At 32.4% G+C, this 17,404-nt stretch overlaps 5 protein-coding genes across 14 annotated transcripts; 4 read left to right on the forward strand and 1 right to left on the reverse strand.

Moving 5' to 3' along the window:
* The first annotated feature begins 1,881 nt into the window (after positions 1-1,881).
* Positions 1,882-7,821, forward strand: LOC122576004 (sideroflexin-2). 5 transcript variants are annotated; one of them, XM_043745661.1, is made up of 9 exons: positions 1,882-2,176; positions 3,572-3,750; positions 5,467-5,637; positions 5,978-6,176; positions 6,308-6,433; positions 6,507-6,573; positions 6,645-6,744; positions 6,863-6,910; positions 7,092-7,821. In XM_043745661.1, exons 2-9 carry the CDS (start codon positions 3,596-3,598, stop codon positions 7,204-7,206), a joined length of 981 nt encoding a protein of 326 aa, XP_043601596.1. In that variant the 5' UTR covers positions 1,882-2,176; positions 3,572-3,595; the 3' UTR covers positions 7,207-7,821. The 5 variants fall into 5 exon arrangements, with proteins under 5 accessions (XP_043601596.1, XP_043601597.1, XP_043601599.1 ...); XM_043745662.1 differs by lacking the exon at positions 1,882-2,176 and adding an exon at positions 2,207-2,437; XM_043745664.1 differs by lacking the exon at positions 1,882-2,176 and adding an exon at positions 2,478-2,806.
* LOC122576006 (anaphase-promoting complex subunit CDC26-like) lies at positions 7,818-11,202 on the reverse strand. Of its 4 annotated transcripts, XR_006319626.1 has the most exons (3): positions 11,072-11,202; positions 9,147-9,405; positions 8,149-8,295 (listed from the first exon to the last, which is right to left on the reverse strand). XR_006319626.1 is itself a non-coding variant. In XM_043745674.1 (2 exons), the coding sequence occupies exon 2, from the start codon at positions 8,151-8,153 to the stop codon at positions 7,932-7,934; it is 222 nt and encodes a 73-aa protein (XP_043601609.1). In that variant the 5' UTR covers positions 8,154-8,295; positions 9,147-9,405; the 3' UTR covers positions 7,818-7,931. The 4 variants fall into 4 exon arrangements, 3 of the variants coding, with proteins under 3 accessions (XP_043601609.1, XP_043601608.1, XP_043601610.1); XM_043745674.1 differs by lacking the exon at positions 11,072-11,202 and having other exon boundaries at positions 7,818-8,295; XM_043745673.1 differs by lacking the exon at positions 11,072-11,202 and having other exon boundaries at positions 7,818-8,295; positions 9,037-9,152.
* LOC122576002 (inhibitor of growth protein 3) lies at positions 8,318-11,763 on the forward strand. Its single transcript, XM_043745655.1, has 6 exons — positions 8,318-9,091; positions 9,533-9,604; positions 9,675-10,037; positions 10,111-10,531; positions 10,615-10,810; positions 10,909-11,763. Exons 1-6 carry the CDS (start codon positions 9,064-9,066, stop codon positions 11,023-11,025), a joined length of 1,197 nt encoding a protein of 398 aa, XP_043601590.1. The 5' UTR covers positions 8,318-9,063; the 3' UTR covers positions 11,026-11,763.
* Positions 11,764-12,115: 352 nt separating this feature from the next.
* On the forward strand, positions 12,116-14,500 carry LOC122576003 (phenoloxidase-activating factor 2-like). 3 transcript variants are annotated; one of them, XM_043745658.1, is made up of 7 exons: positions 12,116-12,252; positions 12,649-12,732; positions 13,109-13,197; positions 13,283-13,521; positions 13,643-13,873; positions 13,951-14,152; positions 14,294-14,500. In XM_043745658.1, exons 2-7 carry the CDS (start codon positions 12,723-12,725, stop codon positions 14,459-14,461), a joined length of 939 nt encoding a protein of 312 aa, XP_043601593.1. In that variant the 5' UTR covers positions 12,116-12,252; positions 12,649-12,722; the 3' UTR covers positions 14,462-14,500. The 3 variants fall into 3 exon arrangements, with proteins under 3 accessions (XP_043601593.1, XP_043601592.1, XP_043601591.1); XM_043745657.1 differs by having other exon boundaries at positions 12,239-12,516; XM_043745656.1 differs by having other exon boundaries at positions 12,239-12,732.
* Positions 14,501-14,858: 358 nt separating this feature from the next.
* LOC122575846 (protein cereblon) lies at positions 14,859-17,205 on the forward strand. Its single transcript, XM_043745324.1, has 7 exons — positions 14,859-15,105; positions 15,403-15,518; positions 15,645-15,974; positions 16,174-16,426; positions 16,523-16,668; positions 16,752-16,948; positions 17,034-17,205. The coding sequence occupies exons 1-7, from the start codon at positions 15,063-15,065 to the stop codon at positions 17,167-17,169; spliced, it is 1,221 nt and encodes a 406-aa protein (XP_043601259.1). The 5' UTR covers positions 14,859-15,062; the 3' UTR covers positions 17,170-17,205.
* The last annotated feature ends 199 nt before the right edge of the window (positions 17,206-17,404 follow it).

The raw sequence follows: 17,404 nt of genomic DNA on the forward strand, positions 1-17,404 counted from the left end.
AAGTGTACAGCTTAGTCGGCCTAGTGCTCTAAGTTTTCGTGCATTGGCCGTGTTGTAGTGGCCAAAACGGTAGAAAACGACAAAAACGGGCTAGCACGTACATAACAAAGGGAGGCAAAACGAGAAAGGCAAAGGAAAAAAGAAAAAGATAGAAAGAGAAACGACAAACTAACACTCGCTTCCGCTCGTCGGTAAAGAAAATCACGTCAAGAACATTTCAGGAATTCGACAGGAGCGGCCGTGAACTTGATTTTGTTCGCTGACCTCCGTACTGAGCGTTGTTTAAACTTTCTCTGGTCTGTCCATCTCGTAACTTTAACAAAAGGATCTTGCAATCCGATACAACAAGAACAAAATGCCGAAGTTGCTTCGACGAAAATAAGGAATGTCTGTCGGAAACGAATAGCAATTGACGAGGACAAGGTCGAAAGCTCGACAATGTAACTTAATAAGTTTTATCTACATCAAATATATGTAGTAAACAGTTCGAATCGCCGCGTAATACGTAGACCAAGTCCATTTGAGCGGACCTACGTATACGTCTTCGATATTAGTTCTCTACCACTGTCAATATTATTGCGCAACTCAGAATATTGCGCGTTCCATATTGAGCGTTTAGGGCGTTCTTTAAACTGATACGGAATTAGGAAGCGTTACACCCTGATAAGTTCTTGCGAGAACAACGATCATTGTCTCCGTACAGAGATACCAAGGGAAAGATAGTAGAACCGATGCAGGAAGTTGTTGCTTCAAATAACGCCTCTTGAACGGCTTTGATATTTCGGATGGACTTTTATATGTCATTGTAGTTGTGTATATGTGTTAATTGAATATTCGTAGCTAGCGTCGTGCAGATGACACTATTTCGAGCAATGTGTTCTAGAAACCTCTTTCACATCTGGTAGATTCCAAAATTTAATTACGTCTACAAGAAACACGCTACCCACGAAAGATATGGATCTACATATTCTTTCATTTTGGCATTTATGAGCTTATATTAATCTTGAAACTTCCATGTTGTGAAAGTATACCTAGCTAGAAAAACAAAATAGTTAACGAAATAATGAAACAGCTTTTAAGAGACATTATATTAAATGCAAAGTAATTAGTCAAATAACATTTAAAGCTAGTTGACTAAATTGAGGTAAACGATTGCAATTAACATACACATTCACGAATCATTATTTAACGTAATAAATGTGGAAACATAGTGATGCTATCCGAAATTATAACATCAATTCTATCACAGTTATAACATAACTTTTACACTTTCAATATGCACGTGAATTCAAGTGCAAATTCGCAAAATTTATTTAAATATAAATTAATATTTCGAAAACATGCCCGTTTTGCATAAGAGACACAGTATAGAATGCAATAATATTTAAATTATATGTACATCAAGAACGATTGTATGGGCATACATATATGTATTATAATTTATAATGTACATTTATAAAGCTTTCCTTCTCTTTTGTATGTGTGTCAACGGAAATTAAATTCTGCGAAATGCATTTATTGCATTCAGAACAACTGAAAAAAGTAAGCTTCGATTTTATTGTTGTTGCCATATCGGCAAGCAGCCTGGAATAAATTGGCAGATGATTACGTCACCTTCGAATTCAATTGTAGTATCTTATTTCTTGTTATTAATATAAAATTATTTATCGTGTCATTATTAAATAATTTGTGAAAAGCAGATTAATTAATATTATATATAACATATGCATTAAACGAATCTTATTTACACATTATATCCAAAAATGTCAAAATAATTTGAACATAGTCTATACCAAAATCAGCTTAATCAAATTTTATGTAAAAATTTGATCTTATAAGGTAGCCTGTTACTTGTATTAAAACAGTAGATTCTAATGTTGAAGCAAGCAACAAAAACCAAAAAAGAAGAATTTTTAGAAATTATCGATCCTTTTAATATTCGATAAAGATAGACAGACAACGGCCCATGAGGAAGAAAAGGAAGAATCATTCAAACGGAGCGAATGGTACGATGATAATAACAATAATAAAGACAGCGGTGTCCGGGAAGGGACAAGCGCAGGGACGTAGCAAGGTAGCTGGCGCTCGCGTAGGGTACCAATCAGCTGGCGTGCGCGGCATTACGGTAGACAGCAGAACAGAACAGGCTCTCTGGAAGTGACATACGTTTTCACGGGTAAGCGGACAAAAAATTGCTTACCACTTATATGCGTTACATAATATGCGGTCGTGCACGTGTAGTTTGACATAGTGCGGCCGAAGGTGAAAATACACACGAACATTCGACTATTTTGCTACGTCGTTCTTGAATGAAAATGTGCCTGTATTTAAACAGAAAGTGGGTTGTTCTTCAACTGCGAGTCTCTCTTGTCGAGAATGGTCGATAATTGAGTAGAACCGAGATATCCTGCTCGAGATCATTCGAAAATGCAAACACGCAAGTATCTTGTCATGACGTCATACAAATAAAAGACGATAAAATATAGCCAGAATATGGGAGACAAAACAAACACATGTCTAGACTTGCATACTAAACTACATATGATCAATGCACGTTGCACTGTACGTAGTGGTTTAGGTTATGCCGTATGCCGTATACCGTATTTTCGTGGACGCAGGGCCCGCGAAGATAAGGATACGCGCATGCAGGTTCGGCTATCGAACTTTACCGACTGAAACCGGGTGTCTTACATACTTAATAATAATATATCGATTGATGGATCGAATTCGGCATTGTCTGTTAATTTTCTATCATAATTCATATGGTCTGCGTATGCATTTTAAAGTCTCGCTCGTATATTGAACGGTATGTTCGATGTCACAGTGTCAAATAATCGATACGTACGCCTTCTCTGGTTGCAAACTATCTTTCGAACGTTTTGCACCATATACCATTAAAGTATAAAACATTTAATGTGACAATCTCGGTACGATATTAACATTCAGTGGTTTTTGTGTGTCTTTGTTATTTCGTTAGATAACACTATAGATAAAATTTGTATTTATCAAGCAACGACAAAGTGATCTTACTAATGCATTGGTTGCACTGTGTACGAATTATATCTTTCATTTTTATTATATTCGTAATATTATATTCGATATTATTTCACATATAATTTCAACTTATTTGAATTTCCTCTACCTACTTTTACCAACATAACGAATTACTACAGATGTATTTACAAATTCCAAATTTAAAGCATATTCTTATCGGTGAAAAAGTAAGACGATAAAATGCCTTCTAATCTCTAGACTGAATGTTTCATAAATTTAACATATTCTCAAAAACAAACAATTCACAACCTATCCACGAAACGGTTAACTTGAACGTACACCATTTGGTAAACAACGATTCTAGAGTTCACCGTGAATATTTCGTAATAACAATATTTATACATATACATATTACACAATGTTATGGTCATTGGTAGACGTGTCTCTATACACACTATATTAACGGACTTCATCAACTTCTTCGTTTCAACCGGTCCTTTCTTCTTTTTAATATCGTTTGCTAAAATATGCTTTGAATGTCAGTTTAATAGATTGCATTTCACGTTTATTGACAAAGATTAAGATCGCAGTACCCTCAAAGATGGGGGAGGAGAGACTGAACGTCGATCAACCTCTATGGGATCTTAGCACCTTCGTAGGCAGATGGAAGCATTTCTTATGGCAAACTGATTTCCGCACTTGTACCGCTGGTGAATCCCAGTTGCTAGCAGCAAAGAAACTATGCGAGGACTATAAGTGAGTATGAGCAATCGGTTTAGTTTTGCTTGACCACTAGCCAATCTGTTGGACTATTACATAAATGTGAAACTTATAGAAAACAAATGATTTGTTATAAATGAGTGCAAAGTATTTATGTAGATTAATACACATTTTAATTTATATACCAGAAATTTTGATATATTATGTATGGCGAAGAGGATACAACAATTAATGAATTACTTGTTCGTTATCAGTCGAACAAGAAGATATTAGAATATTCGATATTACTTTGTAAGAATTCTTATAAAAAATATTTTCTTGACATTAATCTTGTTTTACGATTGGCAGAATGTGATTTGAAGTATGTGATACAAGAATCGCGTCTTTTCATGGCGTCTTTATCATGCTCGAAGAAACATTGCATAACGAGCGTTATCGATAAATGCAGTTTACTATGTTAAGTATTTCAAGGATAAAACGACATAATTATGTTCTAACAAAATCGTTACTTATAAATAAAGATCGCACTAACAATCACAGTTATTATAATTAAAAATCTTTCACTAAATATCTTTTATGTTTACAATATATCCATTTTAAATTCTCATACTATATTTATAAAAAACAAATAGAGTCATTTTAATCTATAACTTAATTGTTCAAGAAAATAATTGGAAAAAACTAAAAGCGATTGTCATTCTATAAATATAGCGTTCTATTTAAACTTTAATCATAGAGAGCTGACCTTGAAACTCCTTTCACGCCTCCGCATTCCCTTTTCTTTCCGTGGAATTCTAACAGCCTTTTTCAACCCCATATACGAGTGTGTATTTTATTTCATAGTCCAGTTTAATTGCATGAATTTTCCCAATCGTACTTCTGGTGTATAAAATAAATTAAAACATACGCTATATAAGGAATAAAACGCAACAATAGTTTTTCAGATGCAATTCGACCATCTTTCCTTGCATGTTTTGCTCGATTTCTCTAATGAAGGATTACGATGCAGGTGGTTGACCGTACATGTAACTTATATAAGTAACCATGGCACGGATAAAAGAACGATTTTATGGGAAACGGAAGTCATAAGGATCTTGCATCGAATCAGATTTTTATTTTAACCTCGTAGCAGGTCATCGAAAGATTTACATTCTACGTATCATATTGAAGAAAAAAGGAAATAAAAACCTATCGGTCACTGCAGGCATTGCAAATATTCTCCATGGCATCTTTACATTCCTTTTCTTCGTGAATTGATAGTGTCAGTTGGTCAACTGTGTAATGTATTAGCCGATTGTAAAACTAGTAAAATGATCGTTTTTGGGAAAAAGAAGACAATAAATCAAGCCTGTATACAAAATTGTAGACTTCCAGACAAAAAGTTTATCGATAATTGTACCAAAAAAGAAAATAATATTTGAACATTTTAAAAGTGAAATACTAGGGAGGAAAATACATAGTTAGGAAAATATTTTCAATAATTTTAATCTAAATTAAGATTTCAGAAAGGATACTTCATGTGAATGTGCATATTTCCTGTAACTTGAAGAAATTTCTCTGTCATCTTTCTGAATCGTTCCTTAAACACGCTCTATCTAATTGTTTAAAGTGATACTATTCCTTCATTTGTATTTCTTGCAAATTTTTCGATACATGTAGCTATTATCAGAATTTTTAACATAAATTTTCACGTATTCTTATAACTCGCTGTTTTTGAGTCTACGAAAAATCAATAGTCTGTTTATCCCTTAGACTTGGGAAGGAGCCAGCTGGTACAACCCGGGAGCAAATCATCTATGCTAAGAAGCTTTACGAGTCGGCCTTTCATCCCGACACCGGTGACCTGCAGAATGTCTTCGGTAGAATGTCCTTTCAAGTGCCAGGCGGAATGCTTATCACTGGTGCTATGCTTCAGTTCTATAAGTAAATTGTCTCTTTGCATATTGTGCACCTTAAACTATGCCACTGTAAACAAGATAATATTCTCGAAACGCAAGAAATTTAAAAATAGTAATTTGTTTTCAAAGATAATTTTCTAAAAGTGAAACAATGGAATATGGAAAAATTCTGTATTAATATGGCCTTTGAGATTAATTTTACGAAAATACTAATTAATTTTTTTTTGTAATGGATTTAATTTCAAGTAGCAGAAATATCCTTGATTTTCGATTGGAAGATATAACTATTTTGTTGACTTTGTAGAATTTATTTTATATAAGCATTTTATATGAAAAAGGCTGTTCATTCACAACAATTGTTGCAGAACAACCACAGCTGTGGTTTTTTGGCAATGGGTGAACCAGTCGTTCAACGCGTTCGTTAACTATACGAACAGAAATGCCAACAGTCCTACGACCGTGTCTCAATTAGGACTGGCATACGTCAGTGCTACCTCAGCGGCCATGATAACGGCTATAGGATGCAAGTCCTTTTGGGCAAAACGGGCAAGCACCCTTATGGCGGTAAAATTTTTAATTCATGAAAACTCAAATTAATACTTTCGTAACAAATTGGCTTCAAAATGATTCTGTGTCACAAAGCTATCCTTTTAATTATTTGATTAAATATAATATTTGGAAGTTTAACTATTTAGCGCTACGTGCCGTTCGCTGCCGTGGCAGCTGCAAATTGCGTGAACATTCCCCTGATGCGGCAGAACGAAATCACTAATGGAATCGACATCAGTGACGAGAATGGCAATAAGTTGACCAAGTCAAAAGTAGGTTGCATTCGACGTTCGTTATAGAATAAAGTGTACCACTGAAGAGAAGTAAATACATGATCCATTTCAGTTCGCCGCAGTTAAAGGTATCAGCCAAGTAGTCATCTCGAGAATTGTTATGTGTGCACCTGGCATGTGTAAGTATAAAATGTAGAGCACAAGATCAAACGCGTGCTAACTTAATGAAATACAAATTTATATGGTTCAGTGATTCTACCACCCATCATGGAAAGACTAGAAAAATATGCTTGGATGCAGAAGATCACATTTTTGCACGCACCTATACAAGTTATGTTGGTCGGTTGTTTGTAAGTATTTTTTAAACATATATTTTTTAAATTTTATGTTACTGTAACATTATTAATCGACTACAGTGGTTTAAAGATTGAACGTTCATAGAAAAAAAAATATTCATTAATATTTCAGTCTGACGTTTATGGTTCCTACGGCGTGTGCATTATTCCCGCAAAATTGGTGAGCTTTTATAAATTTTATACATATATATATTTTATCAAACGAGCAATACAATTCTTTTACATTGAAAATCTATCTGTTTACCACTTTTGGCATTCAATATTTATATACTGACGCAAACTAATATGTATTTTATGTAAACATACATAATTTTTATGTATATTTTGTATATATTTCATAGCTCCATTAAATCTTCTGATTTGGAACGCTGGGAGCCTGAAAATTACGAACTTTTGAAGAAGAATTGTAAAAGCAGAGATATACCCACTTACTTATACTTCAACAAAGGTTTATAATTCATAGAGACTGTAGTCGTGATAAAAGATCATCGAGGGCGCTCTTTTTCATTACCCTTAGGGGATAAGCAAGCTAATTAATAATCCCATAGAATAGTGTCGGGAATATTTTTAGTTTTCTGCTGGTTCAGAGGATGAAGAGAGCTTGTTTCGAGGAGAACAATAAATACGACAATATTGCATTTCAAATAATTCTTGTTCTATATAGCAATACATTTTATTTGTAAATTTCATAATATACATTCTAAATCAGTGCATTTTATCATTCATTGTGTATGTTGATCGGTATCCTCTTGTGATAGGAATAACGATAGAATCGCTAAAATGTAATTACCTTTTGTACATGAGACATTTCAGACAGCAATAATCTGTTTTTACTAAACGCTCAATCATCTTGCTTTAATTAAACTAGGTAAACAAACATATGCATTTGTTAACGACTTAAATGGCAATATCGTAATATTACACATTGTATTGTTAAATCTTTGTGTCATAGATCTTAAAACAACTGTCGATGTTCTATTGTTACTACCTCCTTCAACTGTTATACGTTATAAAAGAAAACGCTGCCATGTATATTTTAGTAATATTACAATAAACACTTTGGAAACTGAATTTCAATGGATTTATTTTATTTCATGATGGACTCCAGTCAATTACATGGCAATATTGGAATAAACATAAAAAATAATATAATTCAGAATACATAAGTATTATATAAAAAGCTATAAATTTGGGCGACAATGTGTAGTTTGAGCTTGTTGTGGCATATAACCGATGCGTTCTTGAATTTCACTTTGCGGGATTTTACCACCCCAGGGGGGAGGATTGAATGTTGTTGGTGGTCTTTCTGATTCTTTCTTAGCTTCGAGAGCTTTCCTCATCGCCTCATATTCTTGCAGATCGTCTAGTCGTAAGTCGATTCTCGTCGGACTGCGCCGTATCATTTTACGAAGGAAAAGTTCAACGCACCTTTCTTTTAGTATAAAAAGATCTTATAGTATGTCGATCGATATGCAGGGAATGTTGTTAATAAAGACCAAGCGAAAGAATCCTAACTTTCTTTAATCCTTAATACTACACAATCGTCTGCAACATATTTATAAAACAATGTTTTATTTTTAAATATTCTTATTCTGCTTTAAATCCTTGATTTTCATCAGAAGTACTTCAAATTTTGATAGATTCGAGAACAAATCTCTGCCTGGGGTTTTAATCTTATAGATATAAGATCGATTAAATTTTATATCATATGGATTTAAGAAATAACAAATCTTTTTACATATCATATATTATGTGTGCAATACATACAGAATACATTTATATCCATTATGCAACTAATAAGTATATATTAGTAAGAATTAGAGATATAAAATTTAAGAAATAGAATAAATGTAATAATAATATTTATACGATAAATGAAAATATTAATGTCTGAATTGATAGAAATATTTGATTAAAAAATAAGAATGTAAAATATTTCGCACGGGGCACAGAACCATGTAAAGTCACCCCTGAAAGTTACGTTAAGATGGCGGATTACAAGGAATAGATAACTGGCCAGTAATAATTCCGAAATAAATAACACTTTTAAGAATGCACTAATTACTGGACCATTTATATTCGCGAAAATGACATTTTTCCTACGATATTTCGTACGAATCGTTCATAGATTCGCGTCATTTACAGAACTAGCGTGAAAATGTGGGTACAACAAGGGATTTGGCCGCCGTAAACACGCTTCCGGTCGAGTGCTACAATTTTCGTTGATTTTGTCACGGCGGCAAGCACTCCCCTTTAGTAAATTGTAAATAATCGTAAATTAAGCACCAGGTAACGAAGCGCCAGCAGAAAAGGATGCTTTACTTGGAAGATTATGTTGAAAGTACGTAAAAACGAGGCATGCTCTGCTTACCCAGCTTCTGAAGAAAGTTACTAACCTTTCCAAATATACTCTCTCGTACAAACATCAGAAGCATTTCTTAAAGCGAATATTTTAGTAGATATTGTATTATCACATGTAATCATTTAAATACTGGCTTTTATTTTATTATCGAGTTAAATATCTCATTATATGAGCAATTTCTTGATATACCATTCTTTATAAGTATAAGGTTAGCTGTATGTTTTCTAAATAGTGTATAGCTTCTCTGCTCTACCCAATATATTTTAGAGTTAAACTGTAACTTGTAATATTTCCTGTGAATAGAATGCGAACATTGTAATTATTATATTAATTAGATAAATGTCATTTATTCTTAAGTATTTAATCTTTTTTATGTTGGTTTTGTTTGGTTATGTTAACCTTCTTCTTTTGCGGTTTCAGTGATCGAGCATCTACCACAAGAATTAAGAGACCGGTTCACAGAAATGAGAGAAATGGACTTAGGTGTACAGAGTATGTACACATTATTATAGAATATATTTATTATTTATAAATCATGTTAATAATTGCTCAATTATTGCAGATTCAATGGACAGTTTAGAAAAAAAAGTAAAGATTTTTTTTGCAAATGCAAAAAAGATGAAACCTAGTGAAAAGGAAGCAGAATATGAAGCAATTAGAAGAGAATATTACAAAACTTTAGAGGATGCAGATGAGAAGGTGCATTTAGCTAATCAGATGTATGACTTAGTAGATAGATATTTGAGAAGATTAGACCAGGAATTGCACAAATTTAAAATGGAGTTAGAAGCAGATAATAAAGGTATCACAGAAATACTGGAGAAAAGGTCATTGGAGCTAGATCAACCACCTACGAATAGTAGTCAAAAAGAGAATCGATATAGCTTTACAACATCCAGTAGGTCACGAGACAATCATAGTCATTGTAAGTATTGCCTTGCGTCAATAAAATTTTATTCAATATGAAAAATACTTTAGACTAATAAAAATTTTTGTAGCTCGAGCAGAAAAAAGGAGAGATTCAAATGCATCTTCTACATCAATAGAAAAACGCTTAGCTATAGAAAAAATTTCTCCAAGTCTTCCTGAATCGCGACCAGCTTCTGCAAATTCAGGACCAATTATCGCCGCTACTAGCGTGCCATCTACCCCTACAGCAATCGCGAATTCTGTTGGTTCTGTGAGTTATAATCTCGGTCACATAGGAGCTGGTGGAAATGCTATAGCAGCTGCAGCATCACAAGCAATTGCTGCGACGCAACAGATGCAGCATGGCAGACGTACTGCCAGCTTAAAAGCTAGTTATGAGGCCATTAACACTGGAGGTGTACATGCAGCCGAATTTAGTAGAGAATTAGCTGGCGCTGCTCAGACCGCCATTGCAGCTATACAGCAAGAAACAACTAAAAAGCATAAAAAGTATGCATCTGCTAGAAGACTTCTGTACCCTTTGTGAAAATTTTCGCGTGTTTGCTTTGAATGAATATTATTACTCATTTTAGAAAAGTAACTGCTGTCCCAAGTTCGAGTGTAGTTGCTGCCTCTGTTCAGCAACCTGTATCACCTCCAGTTATAACTACAAATACACAAGTTGTAGATTCAGATAATCCAGATTGGACTTATGATCCAAATGAACCAAGATATTGTATATGTAATCAAGTATCTTATGGGGATATGGTTGCCTGTGACAATTCAGATGTAAGCTAACCTGTTTTCTTTATATATATTTCCGTATGAGTCAAGTAAGAATATTTATATTTATTAAATAATTATTTTTTCTCATTATCTTTTTATAGTGTCCTTTTGAATGGTTTCATTATCCATGTGTGGGTATCACTGCACCTCCAAAAGGAAAGTGGTACTGTCCTCAATGTACATCTTCTATGAAGAGACGTGGAGGTCGGAAAAACTGATCGTACTATAACCAGTGCAAATATAATGAGAAAAAATTGATACTACCTCTTAGGCATTGTCCGTCAAGTACCAACTTAGTTAGGAAGCTATTAATTCTGATTTTATATCAATTTTTAAATATGTTTAAAGTTTAAGTCTTGATCTTATCTGGTCTTGATCTTGTCCCAGGAAACTTAAAGTTCTGTCTGTAATGCAAAAAAAGCAGCTTTTTTTTACTGCATTTTATAGACATAACGGGAAGATCAGATGGTGCAAAAAGTGGGCCTTGAACAAATTTCGTTTTACGAGAAGATTTTTGGCATAAAAATATTGCAAATATTTCTTAATATTTTTTGCACCATTCTATACCACGACCATATTAGATAGTCTCTACGAATTTACATTGAAAAGTAACCTTTTCCTCTGGTAATACGTAATACGATTCATTGACTGAAACACCAGAGGCGATTTTCACTGTAAATTTTTCGAAATTTTTGTTTTTAGTTTACGCAATGTCGAGCAATCGTCGTATATTTACGTCCTCGTGTTAGTTCAGACGTGTTTAGTATCTCGCTGAATTGACAACTAAGCGAGCAATAACATTTTAAGTGTTCTACGCTTTGAGAAAAAAATGAACAAGAGAGTGAGAGAGAGCGAGAGCGAGTGAGAGAGCGAGAGAGAGAGAACCGATAACAAATTGTGAGAATACTACTTTCGAAATGTAGCAACTTGATGTATAAATAAAACGATGCAAGATTTATCATTTGTATTACTATCATTCATAAAGATGTTTCTTTTGATTTTCTCTCATTACTACAATTAATATTCCTCATTTAGATATGTCTCATTCTAAAATTACTCTCGTATTATGAAAGTAGTTTATTGAGTCACTGGAACATTTCATTTTTAAAATAATTCAAGTATCTTATCGTTTTCGGATAACTTCCAACCTCCAGCGTTACTTCAGTCTGATTAACCACGAGTTAACTGCAAATTTAACTTATTGAAATATTCTATCCTTCAAATAGTTACGCTATTAATGTAGCTGTAATTATCACGATTTAATGTTATAAAAAGGGAAATATGCTTGTTAGTCATATGTGATTCATAGTTGACAATTCCTTATGGCAATTTGTAGCACATTTAAAATATTGTTGACATCAAAATATAAAAAGAAGGAAACTGAAGCAAAAAAACAGTATAATTATGATGTGACTCATGACATTACTACCGGGCACCAGGAATCCGTAATTATTGACCTTCTTTATTTCAGAGCATGTCTAACCTTGCTTTTCGTTCCACTTCGAACATTTTACTACGTATAAAAATTGAATAACATTACAACATCTGTGTCATACATAAATGAAGACATAATCATGATCGGAAGTAATTTACGCCAAATTGTGTAGCAATTTACGCGCAAAGGACTCCGCTATCTGTGAAAGGTCGCACATTATTTTCGTTCCGAAAGAATGTACGAGTTAATATGCTTCTGCAAAATACGTTGCAAGGTATCCTGGTTGTATATAAATCAACGGAGGCTCGCCAGTTTGAAATCTTGTTCTTCTTCAACTCTGCGCGCTCTTGTAAAGTACAGAAAATTATTTTGGGACATTCAATTATGTCTTATATACTATTTGCAGTTTTCTTCGTTACGGGCATTCTAAGGGACCGTGCTCTGGCACAGGATACGATTACTTTTGGCAGTAATGCAGTTATGTCATCAAGTATGAGTATAAGAAGAATTTTAAACAAACTTGAGGAATTTAAATCTTTTTTAGCCCTTCTCGCTATCAGAAAAATACTTCAGTTTTTGAAAACTGGAAATTTCTTTGAAATTTAATTCCGATTGCATTATTATTCCGTAAAACTTTTTTAAATAAAGAATGGTGTATTAAGTATATTTTCAAACATAAAATATTTGCTAAAAATAAGATGTATTCTATTTCTATCGATAAAATATTACCGAAACATGATTTTGGTCGCTTTTGAATTTATTTTTGAATGTGAATTTTAAAATTTCTTAAGAAATTATATTTCACTGCAGAAAAAATGTATTTAAGTTAAATATTCGATTACAAGTTATTAAATTTTATATTTAAGCTTACAGTGGCACAGGTTATTCGTGTTGTGTTCCAAGGGACAACTGTCCATATTTCAATACGGGAATCGATATTCGAATTGTTAATGGAGTATGTATGAGTAATGTATTTAATAGTTTAATAATTAGAGATGTCATTTTCTCAAAAAATACATCGTCTTAATTTTAATTTTTAGAATTCGAAATGTCCCGCTGGCCAAGTGTGTTGTTGCTCGTCTTCTTCGGGAAACTTGGTTGAGCCTAGTTGCGGTGTCAGAAAAATTCCTGTGTCTGCACATCCTCAAGGTCAAGCCAGTTACGGAGCATATCCCTGGCAAGCTGCACTTTTAACGACTAATGACGTTTATGCTGGTTCGGGTGTACTTATTACTCCAAACCATGTGTTAACTGTCGCCCACAAAGTAGCATCTTACACGTAATTTATACTTTATTTTAATTCCAAAAAATATTAGTATTTTCATTCCCTTTTGTGCCTTTTATATATTATATTTCAATAAAAGAAATTTAATATTTCAAATAAAAATACTTTCCTATAGAAATGGTGGACTTAAAGTGAGACTAGGAGAATGGGATGAACAGTCCACCAGTGAGACTTATCCATATCAAGAATATTCAATTAAACAAATATCTATACACTCTCAATTCAATTCTGCTAATCTTCAAAATGATGTAGCAATAATAACTTTAAATAGTACTGTTCCAATTTCAAGCAGTCCTAATATAAACACTGCATGTCTTCCTACAGGAATACCTGCAGCTTCTACAAGGTATGCAGAAAATCTATATTTAATATTGAGTTTTATTTAATCATAATAACTTTATATCCTCCATATTTTTCTTTAAGATGTTGGGTGTCAGGCTGGGGAAAGGATGCATTTGGTACAAATGGCAAATATCAAAGTATAACAAAAGAAGTAGATGTACCAATTATTGATCAATCAACCTGTGAAAATGCTTTAAGGCAAACTAGGCTTGGACGTTCCTTTATGTTGAATAAAAGTAGTTTCATATGTGCAGGGGGGGAACAAGGAAAAGATGCATGCACAGTAAGTAATTAACGTCTTAAGATCAGATTTTAGTAACAAATATTAAATAATATTATTGATATCATTTAGCTCATGTTTTTAACGAATATGTAATTTTATTAATTCCCTTGGAAGTACTTATCTTGATTAAAATTCTTCTAGGGTGATGGTGGTTCACCATTAGTATGTCAATTTGGTAATAACCAATGGCAAGTTGTTGGAATAGTTGCATGGGGTATTGGTTGTGCAACTAGTAATATTCCTGGTGTATATGTCAATGTGTATAATTATATTCCATGGATTACACAACAAATAACTCAGAGTAAATGATTATACAAAATATAATAAATGTCTTACAAATTGACAACCTTTTTTTGTAAAATATGTTTTTTGTAAATTATTTATATTGCAATTGTATTCTCATGTTTTTCTACGATATTTGTATAACTTTTACAAATTTTTATTTTTTCTAATAATACTTCATAATGTAGTTGCATAAATATATTCATTTAAATATATTTGTATATGAATTACTAAATATATTACTACGCAAAAAATATTATATGCAATATTATCGTATATTTTCCCTGAAATAATTGACGAAGTACATATTTAACACTTTCAAATTTTATATGTAAGATAAACTTAATGCACGTTTTATAAATAAAGCAATTTTGTATTTTGAAAACATAATTATTTTGCCGATAAGGTAAAAATCGAAATGTAATTAATATGACTTAAGTGATAAGAAAACAACGTATAGATTTACATTCTAAATGAAGCTTGATTCATGAAAACTGTAAAGTACATTTTATGTAAATATGTAAATTGATGATAGAGGGCTTATCGTGTTTGACGTTTGTGAGAGGAAAAGTACTGATTGTTTACAATTTTACAAGATCTCAAAAGTTCAGAGGAATAGGTAAATGACATGGATGTCAATGCAGATGATGACGGAACACACAGCGAATTAGGTATATATTTTTATATGGCGCACATTTAAATATATTAAATTATCCTTTAAACAATTACAGGTTATGTAGTGAGTTTTCCACATATTGTTCCAAAATGCAGAGATTCTTTCTTATCAATTACTTATAAAATTATACGTCTTAAATTTTTACATATACGTTATTTTTCTACTTCTGATACTTTCATATCATTATACTTTCGTATTATCCTTATAAGTCACTTCAAGTTTTTTGTATGTATACATATATGCCTTTGTACATAAAGAAACACAAGGAAAGAATAAAATATTTGTATTACAGAATATCCAGAAAATAGACAAAATAATGTCGAAGAGGATTATTCAGAAGAAAATACAGATGAAACATCTATATCTACTGAAAGCACTTTTGACTTGACATTACCAGCAACACATTCTGTAAATTTTCAATATATGTTTTTAAATTTATGCTAAATATTTGTTTTTAATTTTCTATGTAATTTAGACAGAAAGATGTTATTTGAGTTGTGTTTGGAATGTTATAATATAAATGTATTTAATTAGTATTTAGGACATAATTTAGAAGAACTTAGAGGGAGGACAATATTAGATGATGGACTTTATGTTAACTTGCCATTACTAGTGAAACAGTCTGTCATGTTATTTCCTGGACAAACATTACCAATGACAGTATTTGATGCACAAACCATTGATATGATAAGAACTTGCATTGAAAATGACCGGACATTAGGTGTTGTATGTTTGGGATATGATAAAATGGTACCAATAGGCACAACTGCTGAAATTTATGAGTGTATGTATGATCCTGATCAAGGTTTTCGTTTGAAAGCTAAAGGCAGACAAAGATTTAAGATTCTCAGAGTTATAATTCAGGTAAGTTTTAAAATAAATCATCATATATGTAATATAGCAATTGTCAAAGTAATAATATATGTTAATGAAATTATATATTATATATGTAAATTTCCTTTGTTATTCTATGTACTCATGACTCTTATAACAAGGGCATTTGGTTGTAAAATCAGATATTTCTGAAAAAAAAAGATTAATATATTTACTTCTATATATGTAGGGATATGATAAAATATCAGCCCGTGTACAAGTTTTACCAGAAATAACGCTTGGGCCACCATTCTTAGACGAACGTATAGCCTCGTTAGATCATATACGAATACATCCGAAAAATGAGGAAGATTTTAAGAAACAAGAAAAAGTAGAAAATGTAGATGCTGTAGTAACTCCTTGGCCTGCTTGGGTATACAGACAATATGATCCTTTAAGACTTTCGTTAAAAATACGACAACGTTTACAATTTATCGAAAGCAGTATGTACTAGTACTATACATGATTCTTATACAATATCCTTTAATTTTAATGTCGTTTGTACATCATTTTAACTTAAAATTATTGATCGATTACAGAAGGAAGTAGTATACCAGAAGATCCATCAGACTTATCATTCTGGGTTGCCCAAAATTTGTTACTAGATGATAATGAGCGAATCGTTTTATTAAATTACGATTGCGCAATTTCAAGGCTACAAAGAGAAATTAAATATCTAGTAGAAGTATATAAAATTAACAATTTCTATTAAATCTTTCTAAATACAATTATTTTAAATCTTTAAGATTAATAGATCATATTTTATAGGATAAAATATTTGTTTGTTGTAATTGCGATTCTTACATTGGAAGACAATCACATATGTTTCCAATGAGTAAAGAAGGTCCACAGGGTACATATTGTAACCCTGCTGGTATTATACATGAAACTGTAACTTTGTATCACGCGCAAGGCCTTGCCCTAAGTGATAATCCACCGTCAATAAATTATACATGGTTTCCAGGGTAAGAATTATTTCTTCATATATTTTATTCTATTCTTTCATACTTTACATTAAATTACTTTAGACGTGGATTTATTTCATGATAGATACGCCTGGACTGTCGCGACGTGTAAAAATTGTGGTGATCATATGGGATGGAAGTTTACAGCAGTTCAAAATAATTTAAAACCTAAGGCATTTTGGGGATTGATGCGTAAAAGTTTGAAAAATAAAGAAAAATGAGCAAAACAAAAATTCAATAAATACCTTAGACCGAAAGGTTTGTTAGTTTGGAAAACCTGGTGCAAATTCCCATAGTTTTTTAGTGTTATATGACTATGTGCAATGTTTATACTACCCTTGTGTTTAGCGTTTGTGCTGTTGTGAGCTTTCACTAGCGATAATATTAATTTTTCCAGTATCAAAGAAAACTGTACAATATATTGGAACAGTTATTTACCATGAATTTCCAATCAAC

This window comes from Bombus pyrosoma, linkage group LG15, assembly GCF_014825855.1.
Source record: "Bombus pyrosoma isolate SC7728 linkage group LG15, ASM1482585v1, whole genome shotgun sequence".
Classification (NCBI taxonomy): domain Eukaryota; kingdom Metazoa; phylum Arthropoda; class Insecta; order Hymenoptera; family Apidae; genus Bombus; species Bombus pyrosoma.

Coding starts and splice junctions, on each gene's coding strand:
- LOC122576006 (XM_043745674.1), bottom strand. CDS start 8,153: ATGATACGGCGCAGTCCGACGAGAATCGACTTACGACTAGACGATCTG.
- LOC122576004 (XM_043745659.1), top strand. CDS start 3,258: ATGTTTCATAAATTTAACATATTCTCAAAAACAAACAATTCACAACCT. Junction 6,177..6,307: donor GGGCAAGCACCCTTATGGCG/GTAAAATTTTTA, acceptor TTAACTATTTAG/CGCTACGTGCCGTTCGCTGC. Junction 6,745..6,862: donor GTTATGTTGGTCGGTTGTTT/GTAAGTATTTTT, acceptor TTAATATTTCAG/TCTGACGTTTATGGTTCCTA.
- LOC122575846 (XM_043745324.1), top strand. CDS start 15,063: ATGGATGTCAATGCAGATGATGACGGAACACACAGCGAATTAG. Junction 15,975..16,173: donor TTCTCAGAGTTATAATTCAG/GTAAGTTTTAAA, acceptor CTATATATGTAG/GGATATGATAAAATATCAGC. Junction 16,949..17,033: donor AATTATACATGGTTTCCAGG/GTAAGAATTATT, acceptor ATTTCATGATAG/ATACGCCTGGACTGTCGCGA.
- LOC122576003 (XM_043745656.1), top strand. CDS start 12,492: ATGCTTCTGCAAAATACGTTGCAAGGTATCCTGGTTGTATATAAATCA. Junction 13,198..13,282: donor ATATTCGAATTGTTAATGGA/GTATGTATGAGT, acceptor TTTAATTTTTAG/AATTCGAAATGTCCCGCTGG. Junction 13,874..13,950: donor ATACCTGCAGCTTCTACAAG/GTATGCAGAAAA, acceptor TTTTTCTTTAAG/ATGTTGGGTGTCAGGCTGGG.
- LOC122576002 (XM_043745655.1), top strand. CDS start 9,064: ATGCTTTACTTGGAAGATTATGTTGAAA. Junction 9,092..9,532: donor CTTGGAAGATTATGTTGAAA/GTACGTAAAAAC, acceptor TTGCGGTTTCAG/TGATCGAGCATCTACCACAA. Junction 10,532..10,614: donor ACAACTAAAAAGCATAAAAA/GTATGCATCTGC, acceptor TACTCATTTTAG/AAAAGTAACTGCTGTCCCAA.